Source organism: Panthera onca, chromosome B2 (genome assembly GCF_046562875.1).
Source record: "Panthera onca isolate mPanOnc1 chromosome B2, mPanOnc1 haplotype 2, whole genome shotgun sequence".
Lineage (NCBI taxonomy): Eukaryota > Metazoa > Chordata > Mammalia > Carnivora > Felidae > Panthera > Panthera onca.
In genome coordinates this window covers 129,296,427-129,315,403 of record NC_138343.1, presented here as the reverse complement: position 1 = coordinate 129,315,403, position 18,977 = coordinate 129,296,427, and the positions used below count along the sequence as shown (strand labels likewise).

The window sequence follows — 18,977 nt, the reverse complement described above, 5'->3', positions numbered from 1 at the left end:
GAATGCTTATCCCAACAGCAAAGCACAACCATCAGAGAGTTTTAAGCCAACTCAGGACATGAACGGATGAATGCATAAACAAAAATGTGGTCTACGTAGACAATGGAGTATTATTCAGCCATGAAAAGGAAGGAAATTCTGGCACAGGCCACAACGTGGAGGAACCTTGAGGATGTTATGCTAGGAGAAACTATCCATTCACAAAAGGACAAATGAGGTATGTTGAGTGGTCAAACTCATAGAGACAGAAAGGAGAACCATGGTTGCCAGGGGTTGAGGGAAAGGGAATGGGGATACGTTGTTTAACGGGTACAGAGTTTCAGTTTTGCAAGATGAGAAGAGTTCTGGAGATTAGATGCACAACAACATACATATACTTCCCACTGCTAAAACTATATACTTTAAAATGGTGAAAGTGGTAAATTTTGGGTTAGGGATATTTTGCCACAATTAAAAAAAAAAACCAACATAGTAATGACAGAGAGAGAGAGAGAGAGAGAGAGAGAGAGAGAGAAAGAAAAAGAAAAAACACTATGGCTATAGTGTACAGACTGGATTAGGAAGGCAAGACTGGAAGCTAGAGACCAGTTAGAAGCTGCTAAAGTAACTGAGGCAAGAGGGGACAGTTGTCTGATCTGGGCAAGTGGTGGTGTGCATAAGTGAAGTGTGTGGCTTCCAAGAGAGCCAAAGTGGGAGAGAGACAGGCTGCTGCAGCAAGGGTGCTGGCTTGGGCAGTGGGTAGAAAGTGATCGATGATGCCACCCGCTGCCTGCATGATAGGGTGAACAGGAAGAGGTGGGGTCAGGGAGCGGGGAAGATGGCAGGATCCGTAGCATTAGAGGCTCCAGTCGGACATCTAACTGCTGATGTTTGCTAGGTGCTTGGATGTACAGACTCAAGCCTCAGCTGAAAAGTCGGGGCTGGAGATCCAGATCCGTAAACCCCTAGCACTTAGAAAGGTGGTATTTGAGACCCTCAGAGTGAAAGAAATAGCTCCGGGAATTTGGCCTTGGATGCAGACTCAGCAATGACAGCTGGGAAGAAGGAGAGACACCCGTGAAGGAGACTAAAAAGGGAGAGCCAAAGGTAAAAGAAAAAGTGCAGAGCCAGAAGGCCAAGAAAGAGCTTATTTTACTAATGTTACGGAGATCAGTCAAGGAAAATGATTCTTCTCTTCATGCAGTTTGTACTTCTAGGCTGACATCGAAATGAACATGCACAGAGAAGCTTAGTAATATGAGAGTAAGAAATAGACCCTTGCAAATACGTAACTTTGTCAAATATTAGAGGACTGAATTCTTAGTTCCCACCTCTTAGAAAAAATAAAGTGTTAGTAATACTACTTCACAAGATTATCATGAAAAAAAAAGTAAACTGAAAGGTGTTATACTGATGGATATTATGTCTACCTGTTGTGGGATGGTACCACTTTTGAGCAAAGTGTGGTTGGATTCAGACTAGTGCCAGAAGTGAACATAAGTTGAAGGTCAGGGGGGAAAAGTCAGCCAGGAAGGCTTGCATATGAACAGCAGTCAGGTTGCAAAGTCAGAGCAAGCCGCTGAACAGAAACTAGACGATCAGATAGGAATGCATGAATAGTGGAGAGTTAGGCAAGGTGTAAAACCCACACACACAGTGGACAAAACAAGGAAACAGTGGGGGATTGAGTGTAGAACAGATATGAGGCACCATCTGTCTCCCAAGAACGCTTAGAAAACAAGCACTGCTCAGCCTCAGCCAGTGAGCTTTGTGGTAGGTGTGGATACTCACTCCTTCTTTCCCTGCCTCCTTCCATAATACATTTATAGTGGCTTAGAAGAAATTCCCAAGTGTGACAGGGTCTGTAGGAGATATCAGGAAAAGAGGGCACATAACTGGAGACCACACTGATGGAGGAGTGTAAAGATCCTGACATAGAAATTTAGAAACACATGCATTACATGTCTGTTCCTGTTAAATGGCTCTTAGCGCTCTCCCGTTTGGGATAGCAAAACTAAGCACATGTGAAGCACTGGGCCCATCTGAAAACACAGAGATAAGGATATATCTAATTTTCATGCTCTGTTATTTGTATCCACTATAGAATATTATGAGATGCCTGGATGCAGAAGAAAGGATATGTCTAAAGAGTTGGCTATAAGGCCTTGAAAATGTATAGATACAGATTCGGAAAAGTGAAAAAGGTCCAAGAAGTGGCTTAAAGATGCTTTTAATTAAAATGGGATATAAAAATACTTTCAAAATACCAACGAGAAAATGATGGTGTTGGGGAGTTGTTTCCTACTCCTCACTTTTCAAGATATCATTGGTTTTAAAGCATCGTATGTAGTCTCACCCAGATCATCAGGTCAGAATGCTGTTTCTCACCAGTATACACGCAATCTTTACAACAAAAGCTTCTAGTGTATATAAGGACGTCATATCCATCCTTTATAACAAATGTTGGTAATAAAGATGCTCAATAGTCATATGATGGTGAGGTTGCATTCCAGATCCTACTCATTTCCCATTTCTAATAGCCCCTTTGTATTAATTGCAAGGTCTTTAATTCTTGCTATCAAAAGCAAGTTAACTGTTACTTTGATGGCAACTGGATGTTTCAAACCATCATCCTGACTACAAATGAGTGAACTGCATGCTGCACTTAGAGGCACCTTGCATATTTCAAAGAGAGGTGTAGAAATGTGTTATGGTAGAAAATAGAGTGGTGGGATTTATACATAAAATCCAAGACTACAGCTGCCCCTCTTTTATTATTTTTAACCTACACACAATCTTCAGTAGTTTCCTGTCAAGATAGAAACTTTACATTGTAAAGCTGGAAACATATGTGCATGTGATGTTCAACTATAAAGCACCGGGACTGCTTTTCAATAAGTATGAAGCACTGGTGCAAGAACAGAGTTTTCTTTCAAGGCCATTACCTTGAAAGGCCATAAATTTCCTCCCATGATGTCATGGTGCAAACGCTTTTGGGTTATTGATCAGCTTTTAAAAAATTCAAACTTATGTTACCCTGGATACTAACGCATCCTAGTGAGCATCTCTCCTATTTCTGGCATTTCTGGAGTTGTCACCACCTATAATCTGTGGCCATGACTGTAAGGTTTGTCATTTGGCTGGTAAGGAGGTGTCAGCGCATATGTTAAAATAGAAAAAGATTTCCACCTTCAGCCGCTGGAGGATCTGTTGCTCTTTATGATTGGTTCTTTCATTTTATACATTAAATGGTGTGAGTGCATGAAAATTAGCAGCTTTGCCACAAAGTTTTCTTCTTGCCCAAGGTCAGCATTCAGAGTTCACCAAGAGAGCATCATGGGATTGGGTAAAGCGAACTCTATGCACCTGTTGGTGGCACTGGAGCACCCTTTCCAAGGGAAAAGGCCAGCATTGCATACACTGTTGGGCATGGCAGTCAGAGCCACGAAGGGCTGCAGGAAAACAGGACAGGATGTGGGGAAAGCCAACAAATCCCTTCCCTTTAGTCTGTTGTGACCTGGCCTCCACAAGCGAACGTTTTCTGGGGCTTTCTGACTCACAGCTTGGGAAGATCAGGGGAAAGCACTTGCCACACTGAGCAGAGCAGCTGCTTCCTGCTTAACTGGTTTTCGAGCGGAACATCTACTACTTTTTCAGAAAGTGTTTCGATATAAGAAGGAATATAAATGCATTGTGAAAATGGTGTTTTGTTGTAGGAAAAAAAGCCCTAATATTCAAAAAAGATAGGTCTTTGTTTCTTTATTCCATTTTATTAAAGACTATCAACAGAAAAATACAAAGTTATTTCCCCTCAGAAGTGAAAAACTATTAATTTACTAAGTCAGTATCAGCTCTACTAGTCTACCAGAAAGTTATATCATAACAATAATTAACATAAATAGCGTTTACTTTGTACAACAACTGTATGAAGTAGCTCCTATGATGTCCATTTTACAGATGAGGAAACTGAAGCACAAGGAGGTTAAGTAATGTGCCCCAATCTTAACAGCTAGTGTGTGACAGGGTCAGGATTTAAACTGAGCGAGTGGGGTCATGAATCAGTGCTCTTAACTACTATGTGACACTCAGAGAGTTACTAATAAGCAGGAAGAAAAATTCTTACCTTGTCATAAGCAACAGTTCACTAATCTCTTAGTATATGAAACTGTATTTTTTACCTAATTTTCCAATGTGAAATTTGGGGAATTAAAAAAGACACACAGCCTGCAAACTCGTTTACTTTTATGACTAGTTCTAGGCAAAGAAAATGCTTTATGAGCTTAAACAAGTCACATTCATGAACTATCCTGTCTTGAGAAAACTAGCTGGCGGTTTGTATTCATAATATCGCGTCTCTACAATGAAAGACAGAGCAATGGAGCTGTGTGAAGACTTTTTTCCCTTAGGGAAAGGAAATTCAGTTAAAGGTGAAACATATCCCTGGGTGAGCTGAGAAAGAAAGTTGGAGGCATCCGAGAGGAACCCAGCGGAACTTGGTTTCCACAATTCTCGTATTTAACCACGAAATTAAAATTAGGCGCAGGGCTAGATTTTCATGGGCATCTGCAGGTTAGTCAGCGAGTTTCAAAGAGTTCACACACTCTTCCTTCTATTCCTTTAAAAATTTCACTGTCTGCAGGACCTGAGAGTTTTGGCTGCTGAGTAAACTTGCTCCTGTATTAAACAATGACATAAAAACAGTTAAGAGTTGACTCCAAAGAGAAACAGGAAATATGGCAAATGTGGGTAAGGGCATTACAAAGTTTGCCAACAAAACCAAATTTCTAAAACATGACGATTTGCTAAGCTATTTTAAGTAACTCAGGACAGAAAGCTAGACACCCACAAGCTAATTCTTTTTCATTTTGTCCCCTTTGAATCAGAGTTCCAGGCAGATGTTGCAGCCTAATGCAGCCAGTAGAAGAATTCTTAAGAAGAATAATTGAAAAAGTAAGATTTAAACAGTCAAGGTACAAACACACAAAGGGGTTATTATAATGTAATGTTTATTAAACTAAATTGAAAAAAAGATTTTTATTTTAAGTTACTCCATTTCAGTACACAAAAGAAATGGTCCACAGTAAAACAAAAGTAATCGTTTCAAGAATGCTGTTTTATTATCTGTAGTTCTGTATGCATTTTAGCCTTTGATGCCTGTCTCTACCACCATAACCAACGCAGAGGGGTTCAAAAGAAAATTGTGACACAAACTAGATCACAGAGATGGGAGTCAGGTAAACTCAAGCAAGCAAACCAATACCAACGACCAGTAAAAGTGCTGCTCTGGATATTTATAGACCATATTTACAAAAGTCAAGTTAAACTAATTGGTCATTGTGTACATGCATTAATATTAGTCCTTTACATTTATATATTTATGTGTATTTGTATTATCAAGTAAAAAGATATGTTTTAAATTATTTATGAAAAATATATAAAATGTGAGTGATACATACTTCCATTTGAGTGCTTGTTCAAAACTCAGTGCTTAAAAATATCCAAAATATATCCTGACAGGAGATATTAAAAGTGAAAAACATAAGGAAATAATGAGTGTTAAATATGATTTTAATAAGTAGGGAAGGTGGACAGAAAGAAGATATACATCTAGGCAGGAACCACACAGGATAAACCAGACGAAGAATCAGAAATGAAAGATGTACGGTTTTCCCCAAGATCGATGTCCTGTGAAACTGGACAGAACCAAGGGACTTTCAGGATAAGGTAAATGAATTTTAAGTTTCGATAATGAATTCATGCCATCATCAGCCGCATCACCAGCCGATGCAGAACCGACTTCCTCCTAGAGTTTCATTAGGAAGCGTTGGTGCCTTGGACATTTAGCCTACACGGTAAGCTGCAACGTCAGTTCCTTATTTGGCTTCCATTAAGAGGAAAGCGTGCCATGTGCCACATAATGACCTCACCCAACTTCAGTAGGGATCTGCTTTACTGAAGAAACACTGGATGGCATCAGCCATCCTCCCAAACACAAGCTGGGCTGGAATTCTCGCACCTCAAGATTTTTTCTTCCTCTGAGGACAGAGGTCCAGAAGGATTGGGGCAACTCACTCCAGTGCAGAGGGCCCCCAAATCTCCCCCAGTGTGCTTCCCAGCCATTTCGGTCGCCGGTGTGGTGTGGTGGCCCGGGGCCAACTTGCTAGTTGAGGCAGGGGCAGCAGAAGCAGCAGACGGTCCGGCAGGGCTTTTTCTTCGCGTGCTGCATGGCCTTGCGCACCTGCACCTTGGCCTGGCCGGTGTAGTCGACGGTCTTCTGCACGTTGAGCTCGATGACGTTCAGCGTGTCGGCCTGCTCTTCCACCAGCACCGCCATCCGCAAGAAGAGCTCGTGCACGTCGCGGATGCGGCTCTCCAGCCGCAACAGCTCGCGGTGGCGGCTCTCGATCTCGTTGAGGGCCGCCCGCGCGCCCTTCACGTCGGCCAGCAAGTTCTCGGAGAACACGTCCCACTTGCCCTGCTCGAACATGTCCTCGATCTGGTCGCCGGAGACGTCCTTGCCCATGATCTCCAGCTGGCGCTGGATGCGGATCTTGCAGTTGTCGCGCTGCTTCATCTCGGCCTGGTTGTACTCGTCCATGGCGCGCTGGAAGGTGCGCATGAGGGCGCTGTACTGCGCGCGCGCGATGCGCGCCACCGCCGAGTGCGCGCCGTGCTGGGCCTCGGCCTCCTGGCTCAGTGCCTTCATCGCGCACAGCTTGCGGTGGATGTTCTCGCCCCGCGCCTTGATGTCCTTGGCGATCGTGTTGGTGTCCCGCTTGATGCTGCTGAGGCGCCGCATGGACGTGAGGAAGCGGGCGTTCTGCTTCCCCAGCCGCTTCACGTCGGTCATCAGATGCTGGTTTTCATCCTGAAGGTCCTGGATGTTTCGGTACAAGGACTGCAGGATGTGGTCCGTCTCGAACACCATGTCCTCATGGAGCGGGTCAAATTCGTCGTCCCCGTCTGGGAACTGCTGGTCATAGTTCTTGGTTACCTCCAGAAGTTCGGCCAGCCGGTCCTTCATTTTGCCTGCAAGTAGAGACTGGGGTTAAATTCCTCCAGAGGAGTCCAATATTTGCATCGAGAGAACTGAAGCTTAAAATAAAGAAATGTTCTGCACAGCACTTCCAATTCTTTATCGCTGGGTGTAGGTAACTAACACGCTAAAGGAGCTAAATATTCTCTGACATGTTGCTTACAAGTAAAGGACTAATATGACAGAGAGGCATGAACACAGCCATACTTTATAGCCCATAAAGCATGTGCAGTTCATTATTACAGGTGCCCAGAACTCAATCAGCAATTTACAATTTTAGATTGCATTGAGAACCAATCACTTTTTCTTGCGTTATGTTTTCCAATAATTGCAAATCAAAACAGACAGAGAATAAGGAAAAATAAGAAGAAAAGATTTGGAAGGATAAAAATGTTTAAATAAGGACAATCAAGGTTACTTACAAGGCTGTGGGGCTAGCTCTAAGTGCCCTCTGGTTTTTTGTTTGTTTGATGTTTGTTGGTTTTTTCAGCACCAGTAAGCATCCCCAATCCCATACATCCTGACGATTCTTAAAAGTTACCATATAAATCATGACTTAAATTTTTTTCTCTTAAAAATGTTATAAAAGTAAAACATACTTGAGTAAAACAACAAAATAAAGACTAAAATCTAATAAGGCAGTATAGAATTTGAGAGTTGAAATTCCCTTGCTCCTCTGTTCATTGATACATACTTCAGTTTGAGTGTTTGGGAGGAAAAAATCTGAGAATATATTCTGATGGAAGATATTAAAAGTGAAGAGATAAGGAAGCAGTTAAGTGTTTAATGTAAGTTTAATAAGTAGAGAGGTGAGCAGAAAGACGACACACATCTAGACAGCAATCACATAGCGTAACCAGATGAAGAGTCAGAAATGAAAGACATTCAGTTTTCCCCAAGGTCCTTAGTGGTTAAGCGTCATTAACACAACTACTTAAAATTTTTTTATATGGGAAGTTTCAATCATACATAACCCTCGTAGCAATAATGTAACACACTCCCATTTAACGATCACACAGTAGCAATATTTGCCACTTTAAATGGCTTTTTGAAACAAGTCAGCAGCTCAAGCAGAATTTCCATGTTTTCATAGGGTGGTTCTGATTATTTTTCTACTTAGCAAGTTAAAATAATGTTCTCTATGTCCACATTTTTTTCCAGGAAGTGAAAAATTTTAATTTTTAGTTGCATGTATATATGCCAAAATAATGAACATTTTCCTCTCATGAACAAGATTTTGTGGCTACAAAGATTCTTTCTGCTGTATAATCTGCAGAAAAGAAGGAAAACATAGTAGCATGTAATGTATACTCCATCTCTGAGGCATCTTGATCTCAAATTAAAAGCTTCTCCCAAATTGAAGTAATTAATTTTATTTCACCATGGAATGCTGACAAGTTAGATTTAGTGATAAATGGGAAATGGGTGAAATATTAACCATAGCCTCTCATCTTCCATAAGCATTATTTATACAAATTAAGCAGAAGTTTTATTCCAAGATGGTGATTTTTTTTTCAATTTTTTTTTAACGTTTATTTATTTTTGAGACAGAGAGAGACAGAGCATGAACGGGGGAGGGGCAGAGACAGAGGGAGGCACAGAATCGGAAGCAGGCCCCAGGCTCCGAGCCATCAGCCCAGTGCCCAACGCGGGGCTCGAACTCGCGGACCGCGAGTTGAGCAGAAGTCGGACGCTCAACCGACTGAGCCACCCAGGCGCCCCTAAGATGGTGATTTTTAATATAACAAATTATCCTGCTTAAAATGCCATTTCTGCTATCTGGTGACAAAAGTTAATACCCGATCTCCCCAGTGATAGGGGAGTGACTCTTCCAGAGGCAGGACTGAGGGGCAGAAAAAAGACCTAGGCTGAACCAAAACGATGCCATCCCATAGTTTGAATTTCCTAATATCCAAATATTTCCTCACTTTGAACAAAATTTAAAAACAAACCACAAATTGGGGGAAATTGTAATATATGGCAGGTAATGGGTTAACCTACTTAATACATTAAAACCTTCTGCCATAACCAAACAAAACCAAACCACTTGCCCAGACAAAGAAAATGAAAAGGCAACTCCTACACGAAGAAATACAAATGCTCGAGAACATAAGAGGTGCTGATATGTATCAGGTGCTTACTGTAATGCCAAGTGCTTTCTAGGCACTTGTCACATGATACTCTCTTCACTCTTCATACAGACTCCATGAACTAAGTGTTGTCATTATCAGAGATGGTGAGTGAGCGCAGGGAGATTAAGGAACCTACCCTTGGGTGCCAGGAAGTGAACAGCTGGGCCCCAGAGCAGTCCCACTTAACCACTACATGAAACTTCTTCAGGAAATATATAAAAGTGAATCAGGACGGACTTTACTACTAAACAAGGAAATGCAAATTAAACCACTGAGATTTTTTTTTCCCCACCAAGTTGGCAGGATTTTAAAAAAAAAAAATAATGATGATTATGTTTAAAAATTGGTGAGGATTCTGGGAACTCCGAAAAAATGCTGGTAGGAGAGAAAATTGATAGAATCTTTCTGGACGGGAGGTTAGCAATTGTATCAAAAGCTTTTAAAATGTGTATTTGTTTTGTCACATATATATTTATTCTAAGGCTACATGCAAGAGTGTGTGAAGCTCATTGCTGCAAGTATGTCCCTCACCATGCAGTTTTTACAGAAATTCAGAAATATTTTAAATGTGTAAAAATGAGCTATTGGCTGATAAACAATGGCAGTTCAGGAGGCTGTCTAACAGTATGGGAGTGTAAATACCATCTCAGGTAGACAAGGTAGGTAAAGGGAAGAGCCTGTGCACAACCACACACACATCCTGAAACAAAGACTTAAGTAATCTATGTCAAAATGTTAATAGTTGTTTTCTTTGAATTGTGGCATCATGAAAGATTTTAATTACTCCCTTGTGCTCTTCTGGGTTTTCCAAAATTTTTACGATGCCCGTGTAGATTTTATAATTAAATAAAATCCCACAAGACTATAAATATTATTTGCTTGAAGGACTAATTCCTTAAGGTCGTTCTTTGAGACACATGCATTGCAATCAGTTAACACCTGATGTGACCTGGGAAAAGTGCTTCAGCTAGAAGGTGTGGAGTTAAGATGTATCTATCTGCTTAAGTTAATATCTAATACAGTCTACTATGCAACAGGTAGACAGTACAGAGAATGGATGAATTTTGATGACCAAGGTAATAATAGGTGTCATCCTTGCTTTCTGGCCAAAAATTGGTTGGCACTACTGTAGAAGGTAATTGGGTGGTTAAGGTAAAGCAACACACACCACAACATCAGGAATCTGTTTGTTGGTTTACCACTAGTCCTAGACAGGTCCCATGCTCTGTATTACTACCCTAAAGCCAATAAAAAGCTACTGGGGGGGAATCATCTCATTCATAATATGAAGAGAAAAACACACTTTGATCACACAGAAAATGGCCTTGGAGGAAGATGTTTAGAGCTAGTCATTCCTTCTCAAGACCTCAAAACCATAAAGGCATGGATTCTAAATCAAGTGAAGGCCTAAGTTCATTTGAACGCTCAAGTCCATAATCAGGTAAGGAGACAGAAAGAAACAGTGTGGAGAATTAAAGATTCTCTATGGGGGTGTAGACAAGAAGGTGGTCTTTACCTTGCCTTCCTGCCCACCTAGCCTGACCCAACCCACCCCAGATGAGTTACTCCCACTGACCCAGAGGTCTTCTGCCAGGGAGCAAGCATTAGGAAAACTACAAGGAAGTCAACCAAAATCCTAGCAGAGAACACAAGCAGTAACCTGTTTGACATTGGCCATAGCAACTTCTTATTAGATATGACTCCTGAGCCAGAGAAACAAAAGCAACAATAACCTATTGGGACTTCATAAAAATAAAAATCTTCTGCACAGCAAAGGAAAGAAACAACAAAACTAGAAGGCAACCTCTGGAAGGAGAGAAGATATTTGGAAATGACATATCCGGTAAAGGGTTAGTATCCAAAGCATACAAAGAACTTATAAAACTGAATACCCAAAAAGCAAATAACCCAGTTTAAAATAGGAAGAAGATATGAATAGACATCTTTCCAAAGAAGACATACAGATGGTTAATAGACACAAAGAAAGATGCTAATCACTCATCATTAGGGAAATACAAATCAAAACTACAATGAGATATCACTTCACACTAGTCAGAATGGCTAAAAGCAACAACACAGGACACAACAGGTATTGGTGGGGATGCAGAGAAAGGGGAACCCTTTTACACTGTTGGTGGGAATGCAAACTGGTGTAGTCGCTCTGGAAAACAGTACGGAGGTGCCCGAAAAAAGTTAAAAATAGAACTACCCTATGATCCAGCAATCGCACTACTAGGTATTTACCCAAAGAATGCAAAAATGCTGATTTGAAGGCATACATGTACCCCAATGTTTATAGAAGCACAATCAACAATAGCCAAATTATGGAAAGAGCCCACGTATCCATCGACTGGTGAATGGATAAAAAAGATGTGGCCTATGTACACAGTGGAGTATCACTCAGCCATCAAAAAGAATGAAATCTTGCCTTTTGCAACAACGTGAATGGAGCTAGAGAGTATTATGCTAAGCAAAACAAGTCAGAGAAAAGCAAATATCATGTTATTTCCCTCATATGTGAAATTTAAGAAACAAAATAGATGAACATGGGGTGGGCGGAAAGAGAGGCAAACCGGGAAACAGCTTCTTAACGATAGACAACAGAGGGTTGGAGGGAAGGTGGGCAGGGGGATGGGTAAAACAGGTGATGGGTATTAAGGAGGGCACTTGTGATGAGCAGTGGGTGGCAAACACAAGTGATGAATCACTAAATTCTACACCTGAAACTAATATTACAGAGTATGTTAACTGACTCGAATTTAAATAAAAACTTGGAAAAATTAAAAAGAAAAAAGAAATTTAGAAAACACAAAAATACGGGGCACCTTGGTGGCTCAGTCAGTTGAGCATCCGACTCTGGCCCAGGCCATGATTTCACGATTAGTGAGTTCGAGCCCCACAGGGGGCTCTCTGCTGTCAGCACAGAACCCGCTTCGGACCCTCTGTCCCCCTCTCTCTGCCCTTCGCCACTCATATGCTTCCTCTCTCTCTCTCAAAACTGATAAATAAAAAAAAAAAAAATTAGAAAAAACAAAAATAGAAAAAAAATGTCAACCAAGAAGCTATTTCTAAGACTGTCCCCCAAAAGGTTAAAATGTATTCCTTGCTGTAGTCACACCAAAATATAGAAGCAGGTACAGAAAGAACTTCAAACTAACCTACACATCCAGTGGCTTGATTCTGTACTGTGAGATCCTAAAAATGAAACTAGGGAAAACAAGAAGGGAAAATCAAACAATTCTATTGACTGTCCTATCTCACTGTGATGAAGAATAATGTAACAAATTTTAGTAAACTGTATTCATAAAGTTGCTAAAATAATGCTAAAATGTGCTTTGATTCACAAAGAGATGAAGAATTCAAAAGAAATTTTATGACCAACTACCAGAAATCTGCTTATGTCTTCTAATTTTTTCAGGCATGCATATCATCTGTCTGGAGAACAAGATCCCACAGGGAAGGAAGGGGAAGTTTCCTAAGCCTTCTTTCATTGGGCAGTTAGATATAACTTATGTACAAAAATATATAGGAGCAGAGAAGTGGTGGTAGCTCAGTAGTTCTCACACTTTAGGAAGCGAGAGACTCTTCCGGAGAGCCGCAAACAGTACAGATGCCTGGTCCCCTGGAGTTTCTGACTCAGTACATTTAGGGTGATCTCCAGGTGATGCCAGTCCACACCCAAACTTGTGACCCATTCCATAGATAATTATCATGGCAGTTTTTTATTCATGAATATAATGCAGTTCTGGACAACTTATAATAGCAGGTTGGGGCAATCTTGAACAAACTCAATAGGGAAAGGTTCAGAAAGACAGGAAATGAAAGATTCAGAAGGTAGGTCTCTGCATACCTCCAAAGGTCAATGAGTGGGGGGTATAATACATACATAGTCTGTATACTCGATGCTACAAAGAACAACTATGAAAGTTCCTACTTGCCTGTAAGGGAACCGTTGTAAACACAACACATGGTCATATTTCTGTAAACACAACATGGTTATATTTCTGATCATAAAAGAAAAACTTTACGCCTACTTATTCTAAGGGGAACAAGAACAAACCTGTTCATACATGGTTACAGCTAAATTGTATAACCCACCCAAATTCACATATTGAAGCCCTAACCCCAGCACCTCAGAATGCAATTGTATTTGGAGATAAGAACTTTAAAGAGGGAATCAATTTAAAAGGGCTCTATAGGGGTGCCTGGGTGGCTCAGTCGGTTAAGTGTCTGACTTCGGCTCAAGTCCTGATCTCAGGACTATACACAGTTTGTAGGTTCAAGCCCCACATTGGGCTCTGTGCTGACAGCTCGGAGCCTGGACCTGCTCTGGATTCTGTGCCTCCCTCTCTCTTTGCCCTTCCCCTGCTTGTGCTCTATCTCTCTCTCTCAAAAATAAATAAACATTAAAAAAATTTTTTTAAGGTCTTTATATAATCTATACATTATACATTAAGCAATATATACATTAAGCAAATTTCGCCTATTACCAGAAAACAAAACCTTTCTTTGTTTCACAGCAATATGTTAAAGTATCTTTGCAAGCAGTGAGAAACTTCAGACATGGGAATACACAATTCCACGCAGGGCAATGTACCAACCATGTGAGGTTTATTATGAAACTCAACTTGTAGATTTCAGGAGGGGAACAAACCCAAAAGCACAGAACAGCCGTCCTTTCCGTAGTTATGACAAAGAAATGTTTTAGAGACTTTATTTCTCTTTACTTGAGTTCAGAAAGTTTAGGATTCTTGTTTCAATAGGAACTAAATAAAACACATTTAGAAAGAGAGACACATACACACACATAGGCTTTGTATACAGTTATAGCTATTAATGAAACTAAAAAGATCCTGCCCCAAGATAGATGTTCCAAATGAGGACTTTTGAGTAATGACTCCTTACTGCAATAATGAAGTGCCCATGGTCTTATTTTCAGATTGTACAATCTATAGTTCCTAAGTCCTGGTTTTAGAGCAATTTTTTAAGTCTTGTAAACATAAAGTGATGATTACAAATCAGAATGTGTCTTTATGCCTAGGCCCACCACTGGTCCATACGGCACCTTCATGAGCCTTTGCGCAGGGACCATATGACATCCTCGTGAATGCTAGAAGAGTGCCCCCTTCTCTGAGTGATGCAGCCCTACACCAGGGCACAGCATCTGGCAAACTGGGCATGGGATGGATTTCTAGTCTCTCTCTGTGGCGAATCATCTGGGTATGGGGCGCAGTCTGCACGGCCCTGTATGGTTGCTTTGAACACTCCTTTCTTGGCCACCTTGTCCAGTCCCTCCTGTCCAGGCGGCACCACAGACATCTGGTGGGGCCAGGAGTCCCATAGGTCCTATGTCATAGTAAGTTAGCAGTCACCTTTCCAGACACACCATAGGAACACAACCCTTAACCAGCAACAAGTATACTTTCCCAAACAGGTGGATTCAGATCCACAAATAATTTCACTCAAACGAGTAAAACCTGGTATTCTGCTCTGTTTCCTGATTTAAAAAAAAAAAAAAAATGGCACAACTAAGAGGTAAAGATCATTCTTTGAACTTCTGAAAATTATAGGCTAAAATAGAAAGAGTTCCTAAAAGGTCTTATCTTTTTGCTGCTGCTCTAAAACAAAAAGTTGCATTGGATCCAAAGTGCATTGGCAAGAACACAATTGTTTAATTTCTTGGGGTTCACTCAAAGCACAATTTCAGAGTCTGAGGAGTGGGAGTCAAGATGGATTACAATTATAAAACTCTGAGCCTAGAAGAAATAATAATAAATGTCGTGTTTCCTCTCTAAAGCACAGCCAAGAGTTTTTCCAAAGCATTTTGGGAGAATCTAATCTAAAAGAGCAGATAGTCTCCACTTTTCAATCACTCTACTCATTTGATGCTCCCTGCAATCTTTGCTTTTCAGTTCCCTCAATCATACTTTTTGGCCAGTGTCTGAAGCGAGGGCAGTCTGATATGCATGGCCAATAAACAGCCAGTGGGGATTTTACTTCCAGCAATATGCTTTTGAATGCATTCTGCACATACACACTGTACATCAAAGCAGCCACTCCTGTATTCAAATCTGCATCTGCATTCTGCTCTATGGCTAACATTTATCAGGTATTTGTACAGTGCCCAACACAGCACGAAGCACTGTGCAATCCCTGTGAGGCCCTATTGTCATCCCTGTTTTTACAGGTGAGGAGGAAACTTGAGGCCTAATGAGTTAAACAACTTGCTTAAAATCACAAATTTCATAAATGTGGAGCTGAGGCCTGAATCCAGAAAATGTGACCACAAAAGCTACACTAGCTTCTTTTTCCAGAGACTTAGAGTGAACGCTTTGAAATCTTTAATCTTCTGGGAACTGTTTCCTGTCTTAGTGCGTTTGAACTGCTATCACACACCACAAACAGGGTGGCTTATAAACAACAGAAATTTATTTCTCGCAGCTTTGGAGGCTGGAAGTCTGAGATCAGGGGGCCAGCAAGGCTCCTGGTGTGGCCTGCTTCCCGGTTCATAAATGGCTGTCTTCTCACTGAGTCTTCACAATACAGTAGGGCCAAGCAAACTCTCTGGGGCTGATTTTATAAGGGCATTAATCCCACTCATTCAGACCTCATCCTCATGGCCTAACTGCCTTCCAAAGTCCCACTGGGGATTAGGATTTCAACATGTGAATTTTGAAGGACATGAGCATTCAGACCGTATCCCCTTCCCTAGTTGAGGTTTTGTAGCTGCAACAATTATCAGCATCTAATAACCTAGATCTGAATGAACACATGAAAATCTTTTCACCATTAGAACCATCACCTTCTTTCTCATAATAATTTCCTTACATCAAGAGTTTCCCCAACAACACTGCAATGTTTTGGCTATTAGAGCCTCTGTTACTCTATCAGGCAGGAGTAACTCATCACAACTTGCCAAAAGTCCACGGAATTAACACTCGTAGATAATTCTCTTATAACTGATTCACTGTAGTTAGGACTGACATAAGTGCTTGAAATTACAAAGCACTCATACTTGGAAATACGAGTTTTACAGTCAGGAGCATGAAAGTGATAACAGAGGAAAACCTAACGAATGAGTTTGGTAAGGGAGGGAGTGAAGAGAAGAGCACTCCAGGATCAAGGTTCAAATCATCCGTACAAGTTTTTCCAGTCTTATCTGTATTAGCATTTACAAACAAAAACAGCTGCTGTATCCTATGACTGATTTGGCTTTGGCCCTGGAATGTGAACCAAACTTGTGCCTAGGAAAGACAAAAGAAAACATCAAGGGGAATAAATGTTGAGTCCAATATATCTTTGATTAAACTTTCATATTTTATAACTATTCCATGGGGTATTTTTTAAAAAAGGAAAACCGATCGAGTTTTTGAGAATCATTAATGACCTTTTCTTTCCCAACTCACAATGTCGGTTAAAGGACAATCTCACAGAATTTTTACATGTTTTTTTCATATTCTCTTTCTCGTAGACAAAGTCCTATGAGCCACTGATTCTAATCCTGTTGGCTGTTTACTCCTCTTCAATTCTTCAAGGAAACAAATTGTTATTTTTAGTTGACAGTTTTTACACCCGCACAGAAAAATCTCAGTTATCCAACATCATCAATGCAGGTTTTTCCATGTAAGTGACATTTACTTAATTGAAACTCTCCCTTCAAATGTGAAAGGTGCTCACTCATTTTTTTGTTGGAAATCCTCTTCTAACATGCATTGATAGGGGTGTCTAGGTGGTTCAGTCCACTGAGCATCTGACTTGGGCTTGGGTCATGAGGTCATGATCTCAGTTTGTGGGTTCAAGCCCCGCGTCTGGCTCTTTGCTGATGTCTCAGAGCCTGGAGCCTGTTTGGGATTCTGTGTCTCCTCTCTCTCTCCCCCTCCTCTACTTGCTCGCGTGCGTGCTCACGTGTGCGCACTCTCTCAAAAATAAATACACATTTGTAAAAAATGCATTGATGTATTTCATTCCTTAAAGAGAGGATACTGGATACAATTGGCATTATTAACATCTTTGAACTCTGTGGTGATACACTTTCATTTGTTTCCAAATGTTTCTCTTGCCTCAGGGTTAAAATGTCAAACCTTTCCTCAGATATTTCCATGTATATACTGCCACTGATATTCCTCTCATTCCCTTTACAGGTTGTAGCAGAAATTTGGTAAGAAATTAGATAAAAGCCAAGCATTTAGCAACGGTAAGCTACACGTGGGTCAGCAGCCCTCTGGAAGCAAACCTACTAAGTAAAGAAAGGAAGGAAAAACTAACGTCAGTGACAAACTGAGTGTCCAATATGAGTCAGTCTGTGTACCAGACAACTGATACGCAGTCCATCAACAATCTTCACAATAACTTTGTGAGGAAGGTAACAAAATTTTCAGTTGACTAGGAACTGGATCCCAGAAAAGTTAGGTTCCTTATCCAATTCAGCCCATCAGTAAGTTAAGAAGGCTGGGATTTAAGCCCACATCTGTCCAGATCCTATGTTCATGTTCTGTCCACTCAATCCTGTGCTGAAGCTGTGTGAAAATAAAGGAAGGGAAGGAAAAATAAGATAAAAACAGAGAGGGAGGCAAACCATAAGAGACTCTTAATACAGAGAACCACCTGAGGGTTCCTGAAGGCGGAGGGGGGTGGTTAAATGGGTGATGGGCATTAAGGGTGAGCGCTGGGTATCATACGTAAGGGATGGATCACTGGGTTCTACTCCTGAGGCCAAGACTACACTGTATGTTAACTAACTTGAATTTAAATAAATAAATAAAAAGGGGTTGAGGCAGGGTATGTGGTATAAGTGTTGTTAAGAAGAAACATTTGTCATCACTTGGACATTTCCCTCCCTGTAGACATCTGTCTCCACCTCCGCCAGCCAAGAGGCACAGAGTTGCTTATCCAGTTGGTGAATCTGGAAGGAGAAGCTGCCCATGGTAGCCCAAGCTGTTCTTCCTTCTTCCTTTTGAAAGTCGGCTTACCACCGAGAACCGAGAACTGGTGTTCTCTTTTGCTCTGCTCCTGGGTGGGAGTGCAGAGGTCAGCTGCTGCGGAGGGCAAGTCCATCTAATTCTAGGTTCAAGGACATACAGCAGAGTTCCCCACCAATGAAGCCACTTCCTCCAACCTGGTATTTATTGATAACAGAAGTAACACTTTGGCCTCTGGGTGCTTTTTCCTTCTATTTCCATTGGTATGGAAATCAGATGGATAAAGGGAAGTTATTTGTGTTTCCTCCTCAATCAAGCCCATAATTATGTCAGATAAAATCAGAGAAGCAGAAAAAGACTTTAGTGACTATCTTGCACCATACCTCAGTTTTAAAGATAAGGAAAGAAACGCTCATTGTATTTAAGTAACCTACAAATAATGGTGAAGAGATGGCTGTTAGCAAGGGGGGAGAACTCTTATGGAATAGACATTTCCATTGATAGCAAAAATATTCTACCATATATAAAGCATTTTCATGAGCCTGGCATATACTGGAACCTCAATAAAGGAAACTTGATAAATAATTGCTATTAATTTTACTAATTTAATACCACATAGTCATCATTTCCATGATGTGATGACCGTCCGCTCACATGCTATTTTCTTGACCCGACCTCCCAAGTGCCCCATTCTCTTTCTCCAAATTTGTACATATTCTTTGTGGAAGATTGAAACAAACATTCACTGCACATTCTGTGCAGCTCTTCCAGTCAAGACGTATAGACTATTTCTCGACTCCTCAAATTTGTGGCTATGGGACTTGCTTTGGCCACTGGGACATTAGCAAATACGATGATGTAAGTAGTATCTTGGAAAGCATTGTGCAAAAGGGCTTTGCCATGGGGAGCCCC

General features: G+C 41.0%; 1 protein-coding gene across 5 annotated transcripts in view; it reads right to left on the bottom strand.

Moving 5' to 3' along the window:
- Positions 1–497: 497 nt before the first annotated feature.
- STX11 (syntaxin 11) overlaps positions 498–18,977 on the bottom strand; it is a 49,603-nt gene continuing 31,123 nt past the window's right edge. For 4 of the 5 annotated variants that reach the window (XM_060614462.3, XM_060614463.3, XM_060614464.3 and 1 more), the window contains one exon: positions 498–7,008. In XM_060614462.3, coding sequence (XP_060470445.1) covers positions 6,140–7,003 — 864 coding nt within the window. In that variant the 5' untranslated portion in view covers positions 7,004–7,008 and the 3' untranslated portion in view covers positions 498–6,139. The remainder of the gene's footprint in view (positions 7,009–18,977) is intronic. The other variant, XM_060614458.3, reaches the window with a different exon arrangement.